This window comes from Diabrotica undecimpunctata, chromosome 7 (assembly GCF_040954645.1).
Source record: "Diabrotica undecimpunctata isolate CICGRU chromosome 7, icDiaUnde3, whole genome shotgun sequence".
Lineage (NCBI taxonomy): Eukaryota > Metazoa > Arthropoda > Insecta > Coleoptera > Chrysomelidae > Diabrotica > Diabrotica undecimpunctata.
In genome coordinates this window covers 90,282,573-90,306,721 of record NC_092809.1, presented here as the reverse complement: position 1 = coordinate 90,306,721, position 24,149 = coordinate 90,282,573, and the positions used below count along the sequence as shown (strand labels likewise).

The 24,149-nt window shown below is 35.1% G+C and overlaps 1 protein-coding gene across 1 annotated transcript in view; it reads right to left on the bottom strand.

Annotated features, from left to right (window-relative positions):
* Spf45 (splicing factor 45) overlaps window positions 1-23,699 on the bottom strand; it is a 49,516-nt gene extending 25,817 nt beyond the window's left edge. The window contains exon 1 of the mRNA XM_072537685.1: window positions 22,972-23,699. Within this exon, the coding sequence (XP_072393786.1) occupies window positions 22,972-23,488 (517 nt within the window). The 5' untranslated portion in view covers window positions 23,489-23,699. The remainder of the gene's footprint in view (window positions 1-22,971) is intronic.
* Window positions 23,700-24,149: the final 450 nt, after the last annotated feature.

Sequence of the window (24,149 nt, the reverse complement as noted above, 5' to 3'; positions counted from 1 at the left end):
TTCTATCCTTGCTATTATTTCGGTTATTTGATCATTTTTGTCTGAAATCCAGATTCCTAAGTATTTGTATTTATCAACCCTTTCTATCGGTACATTTCGCAAATGTATGTTTGTTGGTCTATTTGTTTTCTTTGTTATTATCATATATTTGGTCCTTTTTGTATTAATTTTTAGTCCATATTTTTCACAGAAACTGTTTGTTTTGTTTATCAGTAATTGGAGTTGTTCAGCAGAGCTTGCCATAATTACGGTGTCATCTGCATAACTTATGTTGTTAATAAATCTTCCGTTTATTATTATTCCTTCACTTTGAGATAGTAATGCTTCTTCAAAAATGGCTTCACTATATACATTAAACAGTAATGGGGACATAATACATCCCTGCCTAACTCCTCTCCTGATTTCAATTTCTGGACTGGGTTCGTTATCTATTACGATTTGTGCTCTTTGATTCCAGTAGAGGTTTGTTATTATTCGTAAGTCCCTATGGTCTATATTTTTTGTGTTTAGAATTTGGACTAATTTTTCATGTCTAACTTTGTCAAATGCTTTTTCAAAATCAACGTAACAAACATGCACATCAACATAGTTCCAACTACTATACAGATATTTTTCACTGATGCAGATCTGATAGGATCGAAAACGTTTTGAACATTTATAAATCCATTTTAGATAATTTTTAAACATTTTTTTTAAATTGATGTTCTTTGTATAACGGAATATTGGCTGAAGGAAGAGGAGATTCAAGCAGTCCACTTAGAGGGATTTAAACTGGCAGCTTTTTCAGTCAGATTAGTTCGGTAGGAGGAGGAACATGTATTTTTGTTTCTGTGCATTAAAATTTTTTAACTTATTTATAATAATGATACAGCAATCTAGACAATATCCTGGTTCACTGGGGCACGACCTACATGTATAGATAGTATCTTTTCTTTTTCCATTTTCGTAACATAACTTGCAATGTTTCCTAGGTGTTTTCTTAATACCACATGATGTGACCAGCTTCTGGGAGTCGTCGGTGTGCTTCGTTTTCTTCTGCCCTCTTCTGGGCCGGGGCTAATAAACTTGGTATGACTCGAATACGAATGTCATAAACACTTATTGTTTGGGTAGAGTATTTGTTATATAAATGGTGTGATATGATAAGCATCAATTGCAGCACGTCGATAAACATCTTCATATGCCATCTTAATGTCTTTCCCTATGTCAGGTAATACGAGAGCATTTGGTCATGTCTGTCAATACCGGACATGTACCTACTTATTGTAGTGAACAATACAATAAGTAGGTATATATATATATATATATATATATATATATATATATATATATATATATATATATATATATATGTATATATATATATATATATATATATATGTATATATATATATATATATGTATATATATATGTATATATATATATATATATATATATATATATATATATATATATATATATATGTATAATAGATATAAGTAGGTAGATACAATTTGTTATCTTTTATTTGGTACATCCACCATTATGTCTGGATATTCACTAGAAATATAGGACAAATTCCTCTTATCTCTCCATTTTCCTATGAGCAGTCCATCTGCATACCTTCCCATGACTTCACCTTTCTTTAACTTAGTGTCTTTTATTTCCTTCGGTACATGCTTTCTATCCAATCTTAAAATTCCTGTATAGTGTTTTATGATTCAAAAATGTTCTAGCTAATAAAAAACTGTTATAATAATTGTCCATATAAACACTATGTGCTACTTCCAAAAAACCGTCCAATAAATGCATTACCACTTTCTTTACCACCCAGATCATCCAGTTTACCTGCATAAACGGCAAATTTTAAAACCATACCAGTTGGGGTTGTCCGCATGTATAATTTAATGCCATATTTATACCTCTTATTTTTGATATATTTTCGAAATCGAAGTCTGCTTCGCTATAACACCATAGCCTCTTCATCTTCACCTTAGCTCCCATCCTGGATAATACAGTGCCGATACTTTTTCGTTAAAAAAATTAAGTAAGTATCTTATCTTCAATAATTTGTTTTTTGGTGAAATATCATTTTTTGTATTTTCCGTGAAATTTAGGCAACGCCGGATAAAACCGATTTCGACTCATAACTTTGTGAAATATCCCAATGCTATATAACTCATCTTGTCGCCAATAGTCTTGGACACGGTTTATTCGAATATTGCACATATGTAACAGTAAGCCTATGAACAGTAACAAATCTTCAGAAGTTAACTGTTTCCAGTTAGTTATCCCGGATTTAAAGCATGTTCTTCCAGATAAAAATAGATTAATGATTAATTAACTGTTACTCAAATCACAAATTTTTGTTCAGTAAACTCAAAAATATCTTTCATTGTGGTTGGATTCAAAGAAAATTGTATAGACTGGTCTTGATCCTGATAAAGGTTTTGTGGACGTTCATTATCATTATTTTGTAACACGTACTATTGTACACCAAGATCATTTTTAGAATCCTCCTCAGAATATACTTCATATCCGATTCATCCAAATCACCAAATAACATCTTGTCGTCGTCGGAGCTGTCATGTTCCAGAAAATATAGTAGTTCTTTTTCACTTAAAGGCCCTTTTAAATCAATTTTTACCTTATTTGGTTGAGAAAGTCCTATCACAATGTTATTACTTTCCGCCATTTTCACTAGACTGTCAACATACGCTGGTACAGTCAAATTAAAAACCGCGCAATTAAATCCTAACCTATGATTGATCCTAGTAGGCCGACACTTATTTTTAAACTCATATAAGCCGTATTCAAAAACTATAGAGCTTACAGCTATATCACGTACTGGCGCGTGATCGGCCTTTTTCCAAGTACGACTATCACGCACTAGCGCATGATCGGCAGCGAACGAGTTAAAAAAGCAATAATTTGTCCAATCTTCAAAAAAGGGGACTCTGCCAGAAAATTATCCGCCAGTTTTACTACTGCCAATTATTTCAATAATTGTGGAATTGTGGTTGTTTGTAGTCTATGGCACTATAAATAGTAGATTTCTTTGAAGTAGAATGGTAGAAGGTATGGAAGAATGGTATGTTTCCTGAATATCAATTTGGCTTTCGCACAAATAAAAATACAATCCATTAGCTTTCTGCACTCAAGTCGAATATCCCCGCAGCTATATCCTATTCATCGTAAAAGGCGACAAAACGGAGAGGTAGTCAGTCGTACTCTTGTCCGGTCGCGGCCGACAATTCTTGTGAGGTGAGCGCGACGCGATAATCTAGGGACTGCTTAACAGGATATGTTTGGGACCCGGACTGGAAGATGAGTCTCAAGCGTTTTCAAATACGCTTTTATGTGGCAACAACTCCCAACTCTCACTTAAAAACTCCCCTCCTCCCATAAACCGCCATACCTTCTTCATAACATCAGGAGACAACCAGCGGGAAAAACCGCAATCTAAGATGTGAGAAACCGTGCTGATGGCTCGATAGCCACATGGCACGTGGTCACGAACGGTTCGCTTGGGGAAACGGACGAAACCCTATTGTAAAAAAGCCTTATTCCCGCATGCGGGGCTCTGTGGGAATGTGCCGTATTTCCCTAGCTACTCGTGGGATTTATATGGATCAAAAAACACAAAAAAAAAAACAATAACGAAGACAAGAGTTTTGGCGAAGGAAGAGGGAAAATTCCCTTCCAAACTTACCTTTAAAAATTTCGGGGACAAAAAGAAAGAATAAGTCAACAGAGGCTAATGAAATTGTGAATACTTCTCTATTATGGGAGGATTGGAGAACTACCAAAAATTAGTACAAAACCTCACCAGATTGATGGTGGAAGTTCCCAACACACACAAAGGTATAAAAGAGGTGCTGGCAAAACTGGAAAAACCTCCCCAACATTTTAGAAAGACCTAGTAATAGACTGGCTAAAGAAACACAGATACGAGCTAGCGGAAAGATGATGGTGGATGCGGACAAATAGACCGATCCGTGGCATGGAGGTCCGAAAGCAAACATCACAAATATAGAAAACACTAAGACCTTTGAAGATTAGGAAATCTTAGTGGGTCACCAGTGGGAGGAAAAAGTTTTCACTAGAACAAAGATAGTTATCGGGAATCCGATCGAAACAGACAACAAGACTACGAAAGTGGTCTTCGTTAAGACGAGGGACGTGTCCATGCAGTATACATGTACCCAAAGGCTGTACAGGGACATATACCTGGAACTATTAGCGGTGGACAGCGTCAACCGAATAATTATTTAATAGTCACAAAAGTCACCATAACCCACCTAAGTGACCTAATACACTAGTGTCAGAGACACTAGCGTATTAGGTCACAAAATTTCGATAGGGACAAAAAGACTAAAAATACTACAAGTAAACGCCGGAAGAGCAAAGAAAACACACGACTTAATTTACGCAAAAGCTTTAGAAATCGAAGCAGATCTCTTGATTGTCCCAGAACCTAATACGAGAATAGCTAAGAATAAAGGCTAGATATATAATAATAACGTCGAATTAGTCATAAATATACTAAACAAAAAGGTATGCGTCAATAAAATAGTGAGAAAGAGGGGCACGTAACAATAAAAATTGATAGGATAACCATAATAGCAACCATAGCAACCATAATATTGTCCAAATATTAGCAGAGAGCACTACAGAAAACACAAAGAAAATATAATCGACACGTCTCAGAGAGAGAAAGATTTGTTAGTAGCTGAAGAATCAGAAAGTCCATTTTATGAGGATCCCCTAAATGACGAATGAGAGGGGCGAACTTTGAAACCAATGGATCTCTGCGGCGGACCTCGTAGTGTTGAACAACGGTAAATCAACCTTTGTGAGAGTTACATCGGAAAGTCATATAGATATTACCCTAGCAGGCAACGGTGTTGCCAAGAAGATTAAAAGTTGGGATGTAGTGGATGACCTTTTCACTTTTCACCGGTACATCACTTATGAAATTGGCACTAAGGCCACAAAATACGGTAGGAAGATGATAGTATTCGATAAAGAAAATTCTAATTAAAAGAGAAATAAATAACCTTCCAGAAGAAAGTACCAACTTTTAAAAAAGAACTAAGTAGAGAAATTAAAAGAGCTAAACGTATATGTTGGCAGAACTTGTGCGCCGCGCTGGAAGAAGATATCTATGGAGGACGGTACAATGGTCACAAGTCACAAAATTACTGTATTGTTTATAACATATAGAACACACCGCAATATTTTTTTTCTAATAAAAGACATGTCAATGCACTATTATAAGAATTTTAGAACAATGGTTAAAAGGTACTAACTGGGAAATTATTGAATAGAGGGCGGTAAAAAAGTATTAAGTCTGACTTATGACATTTATAGCATTCGATTTATGAAAGGTTTAGTTCATTTCCATTGAGTTTAATCGGTACAGATGACATGAATTAGAGACTCGGTTTAAAAAATTGGGTATTCCAAGAATGTTTAACAAGTATTGGACATTCCGATGCTTGTCTAATGCGATACAATTCTGGGAACTTGGGTTTCGTTTATTTCATTCTTGGTTGCTTGTCACGCCATGATTGGTGTGTAATTATTTATAACTATTGCGCAGTTAGATACAAAAAAATTATAAATTAAAGCTTTTAATAATTTTTCTATAATAAAACAAATTGTAATAAAGAAATGAGATTTGTTTTATTGTTTTAGGTCAAACTACTATCCAATAATAGTTAATCGCCACTGGTAATGTGCTGAGAATGGAATTTTTTTAATAACCCTTAGAAAGTTTGGAAATTGGCAACATTACTCAATTCTTTGTTAACAGTATGTTATGTAAGTTATGGGAAGCAGATAATCGGATTCAGTACATTCTTCACCAGCTCTCTCCGTTAATCCGAATTAATGGGACATTTTTTGTGAATTTAGTGACAGTGATACAAGCTCTGTTCCTGACGGAGATTCTGATAGTGAAGAATCACACCCAATACCAACAGCTAAGGCTTATTCGTCTGTAGAAGTGAGCCACTCATTCAAAAAATAGAAAAGAATGTCTTCAAAGCGGTAAAGAATTTATAACTGCAAAAGGCAAGAAAATAAAAGCAAGGAAAATGCTAGAGTTGAAGGAATGCAGAAATAAGTGTTATCTGAAATTCAGTCCAGAAATTCGAAGTTCACTTTTTCAAGAATACTGGTGTTTAGGCTCCTATAATAGAAGAGTTACCCACATTTCGGCTCTCATCAATTGTGCACAAAAAAATATTCATTCGAAAAATTTGGATAATCTCAAAAAACGTGAAGTGACACATCACTATTTTTTTTTAATAAGTGGAAACAGAATGCTGTATGCAAACATGTTGCTCAACTCTAGATGAGAAACCAAGATTTATACGTACTGTTATAAACAAAAAAGGTCAAGTGTATCAGGCATTCATTCAGGCAAATTTATGAGAAATCTTTCCAATCACTAAATTTATCATTTAAAAAACCTAGACAGGATACGTGCTACACATGCGATTTATTGAACATGAAAATAAAGACGGCAGTTAGTGATCCTGACAAAGTTGCCCTTACAATTCAACGCGAATAGCATTACTCCAGTGCAGATATGGCATATAACATGAAAAAATTCTACAAAGAAGAATAAAAAATAAGTGACAAAAAAGCATGTTATACGTTTGACCTACAGCAATGTTTACCAACACCTTTTCTTAGATCTTCCGTTGTGTTTTATAAAAGACAGTTGTGGACATACAATCTACTATTCATGATGGAGCTTCAGGTAAATCCAAACATTACAAGTGGTATGAATTCATAGTTTGTCGCGGTGAAAATGAAATAGCGTCAGGCCTATATCACTTCTTAAAAAATCATCATCACCTAGAGTAAAGTTTGTAACGTTTTATTCCGATATCTGTAGTGGTCAGAACAAAAATTCTCATGTGTCTACGATGTTTTTGAAATTTATAGAGGAATCCGACTAACTGTTTTCAATAAAAATATCCTCTCTCTCTCTCTCTCTCTCTCTCTATATATATATATATATATATATATATATATATATATATATATATATATATATATATATAGATATATAGCGACTGTCGATATAAACAAAACCACAAGTTTATTAGGGCTGCAGTTAGAAGGTTGGCCGAGATGTTAGAGAAACACTGTTTTAACTTTTTTTCGAGCTTTCGGAATGGTTTTATTCCTTTTTCAAGACACTGTAATGTATATAAAAAAAAAATGTGTAAATAATACAATTCGTCAGTGCAACTTACTAGTCGTTGAGATTATTTAAAATAAACTTTTACACTCAGCATTAAAAACACAAATTTAAAATATAATAATGGACAATACATTCTAAAAATTATGACCAGGATAGTAAAACTTAGTTTGTTTCATGACATATTTTGATGATGTTTTAACTCTAATACATAGAGAACAGAAAGAAAAAAATAATGTGATTAAAGTGTAATTAGTTGTTCTTAATATTGTATTTATTTTTTTCAAGAAGCATGAGGCCCATATTTGGGTAGTTTTGATTTTTAATTATTAACCTGTCTTAATGGTATGTAACCAGTTATGCATACAAGAATATTTAGACATTTATATTTATTTTATTTTTGATGTTTGTCCAGCAAATAACAATAAATGTTGCTCAATTTATCTGTCAGACCTTTTGTTAATGCAAGATGTACTGGATTTTATGCAACACATTTCCAAGAAAACACGTTTTGTATGGTTTTTTTCTTTTGCTAAAATACAGGCATCCTCGAAATTGAACTCATGTTTCCAAGTTATTGCATGTTCTGCGAGTGTACATGCATTTATTTTGTTGGTTTTTATGTCACTGCGATGTGAGATCACCCTATTATGGAAATTACGAGATGATTCTCCGATGTAAACGTTGTTGCAATTGGCACACGGTATAGTGTGCCAATCTTTTGTCTTTGTGTATAAGTGTGCGTTCATAACGAGGCGCCGACCCTCTGTCGGGCCATAGGATGGATCGCCACATAAAATAAATGCATTACTTTCAAAATTCCAGCGTTCATCATCAACGCGCAGCGCCCAGCATAGAGCCAGGTATCGGACCATGGAGTTGGACCATAGTATTCCAGCTTAGTATTTTTTCGATTCTCGTCCGTAGTACCGCTGCGACCAAATAAATGCATTTTATTTTAAATTCGAGCGTTCACTTCACTGTCATAGAGCATGGAAATAAGCAAATACGAAAAAAGCACGATAATTGTTTTGAGTAGTATGGTCCTCTGTAACAAAAACCTATATGTTTCCTGCAGTCGATTTTTTTGGACTTTGGACTGGATTTTAGAAGAAAAGAAACTTAAAAGTCATATACTTGCACTCAAAATGGCGTTTTCTAAATGTTTATATCCTTATTTGTTGCTTAGGAAGTTGCAAAATAAGTAAACAATTTTGGTTTTTTATAAATGTTAATAACTTTTTTAAAAATAAACTTATAACGTTTATATTTTATGGAATGCTGTGTCTTGTAGTGCTTAAAATATAATCAAAATTTCAAAGTGATGTGTAAAATAGTTTAAAAGTTATTTTATTTGTTTATCCCAAATTCATTTTTTTTGCAACAATATAAGTCAGAAAACTTTATTTTTAGTAATTGTAAGGGTAGTTTCTGGAAGAAAAAGACTTAAGTCTTAAAAAGTCTTAAAAGATGAAGAAAATTAATTTTAAATATTGCAAAATAATTTTGCAGAAACATGTCGCTTTTTTGCTTATAAACAATTCGAATAACTTTTAAACCATTTCCTGTAAGAATATTATTTTTTTATATTTAAAAAGCATAAATTTTTTTACAAATTCAAAAGTAAAAAAAAATTATCCTAAAATAATTTGGGACAAAGTTAGCCTCTTTTTTTATTTAATTCATAGCAGCTTTGTTTATAACATTATTATTATTATTAATATTATATTATATTATTAAATCTAATTAGCCCTATTTGAAAGAATATACTTTATAGTTTTAATGTATTAGCTTCTAAAAATATTACCTTTTAATGGAATCGTCCACAAAGCTTCAAAATGTATTCTTTAAAATTAGCCGACTTTGAAACTCGCGGGAACTAAAGGGAGGGAGAAGGAGCTGATAACTGTATCGCTGCTCCTTTTTAATGTATTTCAACGTTTCTTTTTGAACTTGTATGTACTTTTTGCGTACATTACGAATATGCATTAGTTCAATAAATAAATTATCAACTAAACCACCTAATTTGTTTAAATTTTTTTTAATAATATTTAAGGTAAGTTTAAATGTAAAATATAAATATTTCTATTAAAAATAAATTATTTTTTCTTTTAAATTTGTGAAAAAATTCAGGCTTTTTAAATATAAAAAAATAATATTTTAACAGGCAATGGTTAAAAAGTTATTCTAATTGTTTATAAGGAAAAAACGACATGTTTTTGCAAAATTATTTTGCAATATTTAAAATTAATTTTTTTTAATGTAAATATTAGAACAAGTCTTCTTCTTTAAGAAACTATCTTTAAAATTACTAAAACTATATAATTTTTTGACTTATATTGTTACAAAAAAAAATTAATTTGGGATAAACAAATAAAATAACTTTTAAAATATTTGACCGATCACTTTGAAATTTTGATCGTATTTTAAGTACTATAAGATACAGCATTCCATGCAATATAAATGTTATAAGTATATTTTCAAAAAAGTTATTAACATTTATAAAAAACCAAAATTTTTGACTTACTTTGCAACTTCGTTAGCAACAAATAAAAATAGAAACATTTAGAAAACGCTATTTTGAAAGTTTTTATGTAACTTATAAGTTTCTTCTCTTCTAAAATTTGTTTAAAATGCTTAATTTTTTGCTGATAGACCAAAAAAGCAAAAATTTTCCGTTTTCTGACCTTAATTTGTTAATAACTAATTAAGTCTAAAAAATCGACTACAGGAAACATATAGGTTTTTGTTACAGAGGTCCACACTACTCAAAACAATTGTCGTTTGCCTGGCCGGACGAGTGTAATGAAATAATGCCTATTTTCCTGGGCTATCAGTGCTATGTTCTAGGCGGGGATACCACGCGATGATCTCCGTAATGAACGCACCCTAACTTCGATATCGTTTTCACATTTTAGTTGCAATTTTCAAGCCATTAACATTTTTAAAGTTCAGAATAACTATATATTGATTAGTTTAGATGTTGTGTCACTGTTTACAAACTTACCACTAGATGCTATCCTGAACAGCATCAAAAATAACTGGAACAGCATCTCTCCGCATACCAAGATTAGTTTAGATGATTTCATAAGAATTTTAACATTTATATTTGACTTTTTAACATTTATATTTGACTGATTTATCTTTTTGTTCAATGATAATTTTTATAAATACATATTTGGCACTCCAATAGGCAGTAAAATATCCCCAATACTATGTAAATTTGTTTTGGATGAACTTATAACAACGTGTAACGTTGTTATAGGTATGTAGAAAATATACCTTTTCACATATATTTATTAAACGATATGTAGATGATTTGATTTTATGGGTCACTGAAAAATACCTGATGTTTTAAACACATTTAACTCCCAATGTGAACACCTAAAGTTTACGGTTGAGAGAGAGAGAGAGAGAGGCAGATGGTATGATTCCTTTTTTAGACATGCTTATCCATCGTGACAGTGATGGCATACTAAGAACGGAGTGGTATCGTAAACCTTGTTTTAGTAACCGTTTCATAAATTTTCATTCTGAACATCCATCCAAGATGAAAACAAATTTGGTTTTGGCCTTAAAAACTAGGGTTGCTAACTTGTCACACATCGATTTCAGGGACAAGGAACTAAAAAAGTTGAGATCTATACTACTAAAGAACTCCTACCCCATAGGGCTTTTAAATAAACTCATTTTCGCTTCTCCTTTTCCCTCGCAATTTTCCAACAAACAAAATCTTCATAATAACAATGAGATCCGACAAGTGACATTGACAAACAACATTTCAATGATACCATCTACAATAACTTATGGTTCCTTACCCTACATTCCAGTTCTGACACCTAAGCTAATGAACATTTTCAAAAATGTTAATGGCTTGAAAATTGCAACTAAGAATGTGAACACGGTATCGAAGTTATACACGAAGACAAAAGATCCTTTCACAATACAGGAGTCATCGAATGTTGTTTATTCTATACCGTGTGTCAATTGCAACAACGTTTACATCGGAGAATCATCTCGTAATTTCCATAATAGGGTGATCTCACATCGCAGTGACATAAAAACCAACAAAATAAATGCATGTACACTCGCAGAACATGCAATAACTCGGAAACATGAGTTCAATTTCGAGGATGCCTGTATTTTGGCAAAAGAAAACAACCATACAAAACGTGTTTTCTTGGAAATGTGTTGCATAAAATCCAGTACATCTTGCATTAACAAAAGGTCTGACATAGATAAATTGAGCAACATTTATTGTTATTTACTGGAAAAACATCAAAAATAAAATAAATATAAATGTCTAAATATTCTTGTATGCATAACTGGTTGAATACCATTAAGACAGGTTAATAATTAAAAATCAAAACTATCCAAATATCCTCTTGCTTCTTGAAAAAAATAAATACAATATTAAGAACAACTAATTACACTTTAATCACATTGGTTTTTTCTTTCTGTTCTCTATGTATTAGAGTTAAAACATATCATCAAAATATGATATGAAACAAACTAAGTTTTACTATCCTGAGCAAAATTTTTAGAATGTATTGTCCATTATTATATTTTAAATTTGTGTTTTTAATGTTGAGTGTAAAAGTTTATTTTAAATAATCTCAACGACTAGTAAGTTGCACTAACGAATTGTGATATTTTGTAAATATTTACACATTTTTTTATATACATTACAGTGTCTTGAAAAAGGAATAAAATGATTCCGAAAGCTCGACAAAAAGTCAAAAGAGTGTTTCTCTAACATCTCGGCCAACCTTCTGACAACAGCCCTAATAAACTTGTGGTTTTGTATATATTTATATATATATATATATATATATATATATATATATATATATATATTAAATAGCCGTTATTCCAGAGTTCTGTAGAATTAGGCCGGCGATCCTTGAACTCTCTCGAATACATGGAAAGAAGGCCGGTTTTATCGTAGGGAAAACTACTACAAAAATACTTCTTAGAAAAACATGTTTAAAGTTTAGACATGAGTCATATTTATCGTAACATTGCCCCCCTCTTAAAAGATGGTTCCTCCTGGAACCTTATCGTGACTTAACCCATGAAGGACGAAGTTTTCGAAAATCTTTATTTTACATAAATAATACAAATAACTCTTATGAATGGACAAAACTTACTTAGAAAAAGACAAAAATAATTATTAAATATATTAAAACCTAAAAATATTGCCTGTTGCCAAATGGCAACGCTAGGTTCCTATGGCTACATTAACCGAATGAAATAAAAGTAAAAAATATTCTATGAAATTGAGAGATAATCGGCAAAAAACTTTCTATAGCTGTGTATGAAATTTAACATTACACTTTGTGCACAAACCTACTTCACATTTGGCGCATCTTGTTCTCATGATCGACCTGCATTCTTCACCTGCACACCTAATTTTCTTTTTATTTGGTACTGGTTCCAGTAAATGCCCAACTCCATCGTATCTAATATCATCAGATACTCTATGAAAGGAACGACTTGAGAGTGAACTAGACGGTCGGCCACCTTGTTTTGCAGGCACTCCGTATTTGGTCAGATAGGCTTGCACAATTTCACGCCTAAACTCTAACTGTGTCAACTTGTTGCCGGATTTTTTATGTAGCAGCCACGCATTTTGTATAGTCGCATCTAGCATCCAGGTAATCAAGCTCCAGTACCATTTTTTGCCCTCATTCCTATTCTAAAGCGGTTTATATTTTCGTCCATTAGGTCGGTGCCCCCCATTGCATTATTATATTTACCAATCAGGCATGGACTTTGAACCTGGATGATTTTCTTTTCAGCTTGTGAATATCTTTTCACGAGCGATTGTGGTTCCACCCCATAACATGTTGACGCTACACTTACGACGCTGTTATCCAACCATCTTACAACTATAATACCAGTTTCTCTCTCGAGAATCGACTATACATCACCCCTTTTGCGTTTCTGCATATTAGCTTTCGATTCTATAGGGCAGTTTTTGGGAATGCGATTTTCCCGTATTGTTCCGGTAAGGCTATAGCCACGATCCTTTATATGTTTCAAAAGGTGGAGGCTCGTAAATGAATTGTCGCAGAAAATTTTGTAGGGTAATCTTGATTTATCATTGGGCAGTTCAACGAGCATTGTGACGAATGGAGCCGCACATGCTCCAAAAACTTTATAATAATGATTATTTGCTTTGGGATCGGTTCCTTGGTACAGGTTGAAGCTTACAACTTTTAGTGTTGAGACACCAAACTTTGTATCCGAAACGAATCGGCTTTCCTTTTATGAACTGTTTACATGAGTGGCGTCCAAAGTATTTCACCATAGATTCGTCGTAATTTAATTCGTCTTCAGGGACGTAATATTCTTTATATTTTTTCTGTAAATAGTCAGCTAAGGGTCTGATCTTGTAATATATGTCCCTTTCATCGATGGCTTCATTATTTGCAAGGTGGAAAAAACGCCAAATTGTAAGGAACCAATCTCTTCGCATAGCATTCATGACCATTGCATTACCCATATCGCCTTTCGTATCCCAGTAAAATTTTTTTCCCGGGAGCCAATTATACCCCGATAGAATCAAAATGGCAAAGAAACACCTCATTTCTCCTGCGGAAATTTTGGGGTCGGGAAAGTTCTTCTGCAGTGCATAACTCGTGCATTGGTTGAGAATGTAACTAATTATATCCTCGTCGAAAAATAATTCGAACATCTCGACAGGTGTCAACGTATTGAATGGTTCGTAGCTATATTCTGGGAAACTAGCGGCATTGTCGACCAAATCACCCGTTATCCAATTTAGGGACTCGTATTCAATTTTCTTCACTTGAGAGGTAGTTTGTGGGATGAAACTTCCGCTGCTTTCCTGGGAAATATCCATCGCTTGAACTGCATCTTCTTCGATGTCGTCATCCTCCTTGTCTGCTTCTTCGTCATACATTTGCACCTCAACATTTGCTTCCAGCTGTTTTCTAGACAGATTGTCGATGAATCCTCCCCCATCCTCCTCGCCAGAATCTTCATCAGTGAGGTCTCCAATATTTGGGGGCTCAACATAAATATTTCTAACGTTGACGTCATCTTCGTAAACCATGTTCAAAGCTTCTTGTAGAGAGAAACCCCGCCTGAAAAAACAAGATGTCTGTAGATACTAGCGTTGCCATATGGCAACGCGATGAATAAAAACAAAATATTGTAAAAGATCGCTTTTTTTCAAGGGTTGTCAAATATTCACAGAGGGAAAATGACCTTTCTATTAGAGCATAATTGTTACTTTAGCCACTTAGATGTAATAGTTATTCAGAAGTAATTGACAAATTGAGCTACTTACACAAATCTTATATCCATTTTTACAACTATCAAAAACGGTGACTATAAAATCTCACAAACACCAACGAATTAAGTTTTTGTTAGGTGTATATCTTCAAATCACTTATTTTCTGCAGACCGGCGCGTTCTTGGAAACAAAACAAACTAACATAACCTCAAAATAATAAGATTCGTACGTCAATACCAGTGTTGCCATATGGCAACCCCAGTCCTTCATGGGTTAAATTGGAACGGTATGCTGGTATCGGCAACTAGACCCTCTTTTACAACTTCCAGTTGTATAAAAATGACAAGGGACGGTTTTCTTTCCGCACCAGTAACTATGCGGATTGCAACAGACTAACACCTGGACTTCGGTGTCTTTAAAGATCTCCTCCACCATACTTCGCATAACCCTCCAATCTAATTGGCGTCTTTGGTACTGGCCGTGATGGTAAGGGCCAGCGAGTAGTGATCGGGAAGCGCGAGTAGATTTTGTTTTTCTTCAGTGGTAACACCATGTCTTGCTTTACCAGTACCTCCATAGGCCCCCATGAATTCCTCAAACATGAGGTCAGCCACATCTTGGACTAGTTTACTTTCACTTCTTCATCTACGTCGTGGTCACCTTCGAAAGACGCCAGCCGTTTATGGTGTACTATCATCGGCTTTCACCTCGGAATCTTGCTTATTCGGTAGATGACATCGTTGATCTCCATAATGAGGTATGGACCTTCCCAAAACCGCTGCAACTTGGGAGAACAACCTTTTCGCTTCTTGGGATTATAGAGCCAGACTTTGTCGTTCTTCTTAAAGCACTTCTTTTCGGCTTGCGTATCATACCGTTTTTCATTCGGTCGCTAGCGATCTGAAGATGGGAACGGACCAACTCGTAATTCGATCACATAATCTTCACTTGCTACATCTTCTCCAGGTCGACACCCAAATTCCAGTTCACAAGGTAGTCGCATCTCACATCCGAATAGGACTCTGGGTGCCTGGGCTTGTTGATTCGTTAACACCAGATCTGTAGGCCATTGTGAAGAACGGAAGATATTGGTTCCAGTCTCGCTGATGGTCGGAGACCATCTTTGTCAAATACTTGCCAACTGTCTCATTCATACATTCTACCATATTATCCGATTGCGGTTGATATCCTGTAGTTCTTGTTTTCTTTATGCCTAGTCTATCACATATTCCTTGAAATAGATCGCTTTCAAAGTTTTTTCCCTGGTCACTATGGATCTCCCAAGGCACTCCAAATCGGCTGATATATTCTTTGATGAACTTCTGCAATCGTGGCGGCCTTCTGGTCTGGAAGTGCATAAATCTCGTCCCACTTAGTGAAGTAATCCATTACTACCAACATGTACTTGCCTCCATTTTCACTTTCTGGAAATGGCCCAGCAATGTCCAAAGCTATTCTTTCAAACGGGCTTCCAACATTATATTGTCTCATAGGACCTCTCCTTTTTCGGTAAGGCCTGTTACTCGTAGCACAAATAGTACATTTCTTACACCAGTCCTTTACGTCGTCGGAACCGTTCATCTAATAAAACCGTTTCCGAATTCGCTGAAGGGTTTTATTTACACCGAAATGCCTTCCTGATGGACTGTCGTGTAACTGACAAAGTACTTCAGCTATTCTGCTCTTTGGGATCAGCAACTGTCTTCTCTTCTCTGAACCGTCATAATTTTCCAGTACTCGTTTGAGCAAGCCATCTTGCATGATAAATGAGTCCCACTGGGCCCAATACGTCTTAACTACTGAGCATAGGCTTGATATTTCTTGCCAAGGTGGTCGACGGTTTTCCTCTTTCCATTTTCGAATTATCTGTACAATTGGATCCACTGACCATCGTTGTTCTTAGCACTGCTCCTTCCTTGTATTTCCATTTTATTGCAGTGGGAACACTGCTGGGCATGGCCTTCTGGAAAGAGAATCAGCGTTTCTGTGGCTAACTCCGGCCCGGTGCTCAATCTTGAAATCGTATTCTTGGAGTCGTTCGATCCATCTGGCTATCTGACCCTCTGGATTCTTAAACTGCATTAACCACTTAAGAAGTGCTCTATTGATTTCACTACTGCTGGAAGTTCTCTTCTCGTGGCGCAATAATTCCGCTCAGGTTTTGAAAGAACTTTACTAAAATATCCAAGAACTCGTTCCTGTCCTCCTTGAATCTGAGATAGCACTCCTCCAATTCCCACATTACTTGCATTTGTATCTAAGATGAACTCTCCTTGTGGCAGTGGATACCCTAAAATTGGTGCTGTGATTAAATGCTTTTTTCAAGGTCTCAAGGGCATTTTGGCAGTCTGTATCCCGGTGGTAATCTCTTGCTTCCTCTGTAAGTCGGGTTAATGGCTTAGCTATATCTGCAAACTTCTTAATAAACCTCCGGTAGTAAGTACATAGTCCAAGAAAACTTCTCACTTGATGTTTATCATTTGGTTCTGGCCATTCCTTAATGGAATCGATTTCTCCCTTATCCCCGGCCACTCCTTCTTTACTGCCTAAATGACCCAGATAATTGACTTTACCTTGAAATAGCTGGCACTTCTTGGGGTTTAACATCAATTGGGCAGCTTTAAGTCGATTAAAAACGTTTTCTAAATTCTTCAGATAATTTTCAAATGTCTCCCCCAAGACGATTATTCAATCTAGATAAACCAGGCAGGTTTTCCAGGAAAATTCTCTCAACACATTTTCCATAAGCCTCTCAAATGTCGCAGGACCATTACAGAGTCCAAATGGCATAACGTTGAATTGCTACAATCCAGATCTTGTGGTGAAGGCTGTCTTCTCTTTATCTACTGGGTCCATTTCTACCTATCAGTATCCAGACTTTAAATCCAAAGTAGAAAACAATTTACTTCCAGCCAATGTGTCCAATGTGTCGTCGATCCGAGGCAGAGGATAACTATCTTTCTTGGTAACGTTGTTCAGCAAACGGTAATCCACACAGAACCTCGTCGTTCTGTCTTCCTTCTTAACCAGGACCACCGAAGAGACCCATGGTCTCGTAGAAGGTTCTATCATCCCGTCTTTCTTCATTTCCGTTTCACACTCGGTCCGTTTCCGGACAATCGTTTCAGTTTCCTCTCTTTTCGTCTGTGGTAATCGTCGAGCTCTTTGGCGAATTGGCTTAGCATTACCAGTATCAATTTTATGCTTAACAAAGGTAGTTTTTCCCGTCTTTCCTCCTTTCGGTACGAAAATATCACGATACTACTGCCGAAGAAATTCCCTTAATTTCCTTTTTTTCCATCTGATTTAGAGACTGTCCAGCAACTGCAACCATTTGGTCGAATTTGTCGTTGGAATTATCGAATGTTGTCGTCTGACGGATTATGGATGTCACAGGTACACAAGTTCCTACTTTTGTCTCTTTCTTGATGGTCACTGGGTAGTCATTGACATTGATAAGTCTCACAGGTATTTGTTTAGCCGAAGTCACCAGTTCCTTTCCAATTATGATTCCTCGGCCAACCTCGTCGTCATGGTTCCAAGGCTCCATCATAACAGGTGTCCCTTCGCCCACAATTCCCTGTAACCGCGCTACTATGATCGTTTCACTTCTCGCAGGTCTGCTTCTTGTCGATGTTCGAGTGGAAGTGAACATCGACAAGAAGCAGACCATCCAGAGAGACTTGAAAATGGCAAGTGAGATCTTGCCGAAACGTCGTCAAAATGGTTTTTATCAAAACCAACAACATTTAACGCGGAGTCAAACCCGGAATACCATTGATATAATATATATATATATATATATATATATATATATATATATATATATATATATATATATATATATATATATATATATATATATATATATATATATATATTAAATAGCCGTTATTCCAGAGTTCCGTAGAATTCGGCAGGCGACCCTTGAACTCTCTCGAACAGCATGGAAAGAAGACCGGTTTTATCGTAGGGGAAACTATTAGAAAAATACTTATTAGAAAAACATGTTTACAGTTTAGGGATGAGTCATATTTATCGTAACAGTATAATAGTCTTGTGACTTATTTGGTAAACTGATGACCCTACCTGATCTTGTACATTTTGCTTCTCTATTGATAACACTTTGACACTCACTTGATGTGTCATCAGATTTACAATTACTTTCATTATTGTATACATCCTTACTACTACTAGCCATTCAATTATATTGATTTACCCGTTGAAAAACTTCTGGACTACATGATAGGCCAAAATCTCTTAAAGCGATATTTGCCGAATGGGGTTATGAATGTGCATAATTTTCGGCTATCTTTATCTAACCCTATTTGATAAAAGGCATCTGATATATCCATCACACTGTAGATACTTTCCCCCCTTAGTTTTAAAACTATTTCTTCTATTGTTGATATGGGATGCCTATCTATACATATGTTCTTATTCAAATGGATAGGATCTAAACAAATTCTTAACTTGTCTGAATTAGGCTTTTCAACACAAACTATATTACTTACCCATTCTGATGGTTCATCTACCTTCTCAAGTATATCTCTGTGTACTAAATCATCCAAAGTAATTTTTAGCTTACCTTTAATTTTTTCAGCAACTCTTCTACAACTACTTACAACTGGCCTATAAACGGCCAGTCAAGAATCCAGAAGAGTGATATGCTCAAGGATGTATTACCGAGCAACTTCTATTTGGTGGAGGGTCAGTTATGGCATGGGGAGGCATATCGTTTGACTTCGCACAGAGTTGATATTTATCGAGAATAGGATATTGACTGCGCATAGATATCTGACATAGGTTCTAGAGGACCATATTTCATCACCGTTTATGGTTATTATTGGAAACGACGCAACATTTATGCATGATAATGCACAGCTCCACACTGCTCAGATAGTTACTGAGTATCTTGACGATGTTCAAATCACACGATTTGTTTGACCCTCTCGCAGTCCAGATATCAATCCCATAGAACATGTTTAGGATGAGATGAAGAGATGTTATGTAACTCAGAATTTGATCTAAAATCTGATCCAAAGCTTGCCTTGTCATTTGCAAGCTGTTACCACTATCTGAGAGGAGGGAATACTCACTACTGAAGTTATTAAAATTTCTTATGTTTCAACAAAAAACATATCAAATTAAACTTGTCCCTTTTCAATATTAGTATATCAAAGGAAAATTGTTCATTTTCATTAATTGTAATGAACTTTGAAGAAAAAAAAAACGTTGTTATCTTTAAGCAATCCGTTAGTAAACTATATTACAACCGAAAATAGTTAAATGGGTGAAAGAAAAGAAAAGAAAAGAAAGAAAAAAATTAGGTAAGAGAACAAATGCTAAACTAATGGCAACAAGAATAGGAGGCACAGACAGAAAAAGCACAATAGACAAAGACACTAATTCCATATGTGAAAGAGTGGTATAAATGTAGGTTTAAAAGAACAAATTATTTTTTTTACACAATTTTTTTACAAACAACAAGATATGAGAACAGGGCTAGGACAGACAACACCAGAGAATATAATGACGGTAGCCATGCAAAATTAGATAGTAAAATGCAGGGAGCAAGACCAAAAGGAAGGCCACGGAAAAGATGGGAGGATGAAGTGGCAGCGGACGCGCAAAATTTGCTAGATGTTAGAACCCGGAGAAGATCAGCTCAGGACCGGCAAGGTTGGAGTCATAGTTTGGAGGAGGCCAAGGCTCGATTTGGGCTGTAGCGCCATTGGAGAGAGAGCCATGCAAAATGGAGAGAGAACTTTAACTTTATAGTAGACCTAGTAACAGAAATAATGAAAAAAAGGAAACACAAGAAAAAGTGAGACAAGATGGGAGAGTGACAGAAGACTGTAAGAGTTTTATTCCTTATAATTATGGATATTATATGTGTGTATGTTGTTTGTATGCTATTATTGTGTATGTGCGTTTTTATTGTTTATTGTAATATATTGTATGAAACAAATCAAATAAAATAAGAAAAGATGAACTACTCCTTATCACTGTCGGAATTACTGACATGGAGTAGAGAGAGGGTCAGCAGCAGGGCAGCCAAAGTAATATTTGCTAAAAGGATGTACCAGGTGCTTGTGGCTAGAAATGAGGAGGTTTTAGTGGGTAGGTAGTTGCGTTCTTCAGTTGCAGCTTCACATGTGTGTCTGGATCGGAAAAGCAGACTGAATCCACACACCAGGGGGGAACACAGTACCTAGGTTTCTTGGAGTACTGTGTGCTGCCCTGACGATCTTATGAAGATTCCCCCCCCCCCCTGACCAAAAAAAGTTATTTTAAACCCTATATTGTTCATCATAGAGTCATTTCACAAGCTTCAATTTAACTCAATCCTGTTGTGTGACTTGAGCCAGCCTTTTGACTTGGTCAACCATGAAATTCTTCTGCAGAAATTAGACAATAATACTTGTTCTGAGAGTATTGGGCTCATAAAATCATATCAGAAAGATATGGTATATTTTTTGAGGGTTGGTGGGGTGTTGTCATCAGAAAGTGTGTTAAATATGGAGTATGTCAGGGTTCAATACTGGGCCCCATTTTATTTTTGATTTATATAAATGATCTTCCAAACATGGAATGTAAGACTAAATATACACTCTTTGCAGATGACACTACAGTGGTCTTTGAAGCTGATAATATTGAAGATGTGCTGGAGGGTTTTATGGTGGCACTGCAGATGACTGAGCAATGATTTGCTGTAAATAGGTTGATTCTAAAGAACAATAAAACTAAACAAGTGATTTTCACAATGAGAGATGTGGGTGATATGAATGCTGAAGTCAGTGAGATTGGATTTATAGTTCTTTTGGATTCAAAATTACAGTGGAGTTCACATATTAGTAACTTATACAAAAAACTAAATAAAAGTCTCTTTAAGAGTGTAGGTGCAAAATTTCAGCCCAGTGTTTTTTAAATGCATTCATTTTTTTTTGAATCCTGAGAAAACTAATAAATATTTTTGAAAAATTTTAAATCAGAATGAAAGATTACATTATTACCGAGGGCCAAAAGTCTCTTAGAATAAACAAAAAGTTTTTTTTGAATGAGATATTTGAAATTAAAAATCACACTTAATTTTCTCTTCTTTTTCACCCCTGTAACTTATTAAAATAAACATTATAGAAGTTTTCAGGGACTTTTGGCCCTCAGCAATAATGTAATCTTTCATTATGCGTTTCAATTTGTCAAAAATACTTATTAGTTTTCTCAGGATTTGAAAAAAAATGATTTGGCAAATTTAGTGGGTGTAAATCAGTTGACAGTATCACGAGTGGTAGTAAGGTACCAAGAGACTGGTCTTTATGAAAGACAAGCTGTAACAGGTCGACCAAGAGCAACTATTCATGTGGACAATAGATTTTTAGTCCTTCAGGCTTCGCATCGAAGACATGTGACTGCAAGTCAACTTCAACATGACTTAGCTGAGACTCGAAATGTATATGTATGTATATGTAACAGAAATTGTTAGGCATATTTTAAGACAGTCTATCTGTGTAATTAGGACGAGAGTAGCTGCCACTGCACCGGGACTTACAAGAGAACACCATATAGCACATCTAACATTTGCAAGAGAGCACATAAACTGGAATATCAACGACTGGGGTATCATACTCTTTACGGATGAGTCAAGATTTTGTTTATACACTTCGGATTGAAGAATACCAGTTTATAGATAAGATGGTTATTTTCAATGCAACATTATTTTCATGCAACCGAAGACCGGCGACAAACTTTGAAGGAGGATCTATTATACTCTGGGGCGGACTATCTCTTAGGGGTAAAACCGAAGTGGTACAGCTAGATGGAGGATCCTTAACTGCTGATAGGTACATTAGAGAAATTTTGGAGATGCATGTTGTTCCTTACGCCCCATTTATCAATAATGACTATGTTTTAATGCATGACAATGCACACCCACATGTCGAAAGAATCTTTACTAAGTACCTTCAAGAGGTAAATTTACAAGTTTTGAATTGGCCACAGCACAGCCCGGACTTAAATCCAATAGAACATGTTTGGGACTATCTTTACAGAAGGGTGAGATCTGGTAATGTGACACCAGCTAATCTTCAGGACCTGCAATGGTTGTTAACTGTAGAATGGGATAATATCAATCAAGATTATCTAAGAAGATTAATTGGAAGTATGCCACAACGTTGTCAAGATGTTATAAGAGCTAGAGGAGGCAATACGTCTTATTAAATTATCATTACTTTTGTTTTTTATTTTTTTTTTATTCAATGCTGTTGGGGCGCTTATTTCTAATTTATGAAATAAATTAAATAAACCTTGGTTTTTCGTACATTCTGCATTTTTCTTTTAATACTTGTTACATACTTAAGAAATAAAAAAAACAACAGTAAAAAATCCATGTTTTAAAATATGTTAAATACAAAATTTGCAATTTCATAGGTGATGCTATACTTTTTTGGCGCAGTATATATATATATAAATATATATTTAAAGATGCCATATATAAATTAAACATACCTGAAAAGCCACTACCAATTTGTGGCTGACTCATCTGAGGTGTTGAGTTAACTATTGATGGTGGTGACATACTTTCCTCTGGATCACTAAACCTACTTTTCCGTTTTTTCTCCCTCTTCTTTTCTTCTTTATCAGTTCTATCTCTGTCCCTAGGTTCCCTATTTTCACGATCTCTACCATGTTCTCTTAATTCTTTAACTTTTTTTTCAAACTCATTTGGCCAGGATGGATTATATTCATTTACTATATTTAAATCATCACCAGCTGAACTTAAAATTGGGGGCCAAGGATCAGATTTAGGTTTTGCTAGGGATTTAAGTTCATCATCATCTCGTTTGGACTTTAAATCTATAACTGGAGCCAAACTTACAGACTTACGAAGCTGATCTCTTTTAGGTTGAGTTACAGTTGCTTTTTTAAGTTGTAATTGTGATTGAAGTAATTTAATGCCAGATGACCAACCTTGCACTTTTTCTGTAGCTGTGGTTTTTACATCATAATCATCATATAAAGACATATTTGAAAATTATGGCAATAATTTGTAACACCAATTCAATATAGGTGTAAAAAATGTCCGTATATGTGTATCTACAAAATTGTGAAAATAACAATTTATGAAATTTGCAGAAAAACAACAATGTATCAAATTCTGTTTCTAATTTCGCTTTCGTTTCTTATATAAGGTTAAGTTCGGTTCGGTATCACCATCAGCATTCTTCTCTTTTATTATCATTTGTGGTTTAGTTAGAGTAATTGGTTAACTTGAATTTTAGTGCAATGAACATAACCTTGGCATCGAACCAAAGAATATAAGTTCTATATTCTTTGATCGAACTATATGTTTGTGCGTCGCAGTGTTGCCAAATTTTTTTGACGTGACAACGTCTTAAATTAGGTTGTGGCTCGAAGTCACTCATGAAAAAGTGTAACGCCCGCTCACGTCTGTTACGATGAGTCACCGAACGAGAGAGAGGCCTGCCGGACCGGCGAATGCCTTGCGTCTCTCTCCCACTAAAACATGATCGGTCCGCTGCGCGCAGCACTAGAAAATTAGGCGCGTTGAATCGGTGCGTGCTTGTGTCTCTGTCTTTCTCGAGCGTTCTTGGCGTTGGAAAACCGAGAAAGCGTCATAATACAAGTTCACACGTGTGGTTAAAGTATCGTCAGCTGTGTCTGTA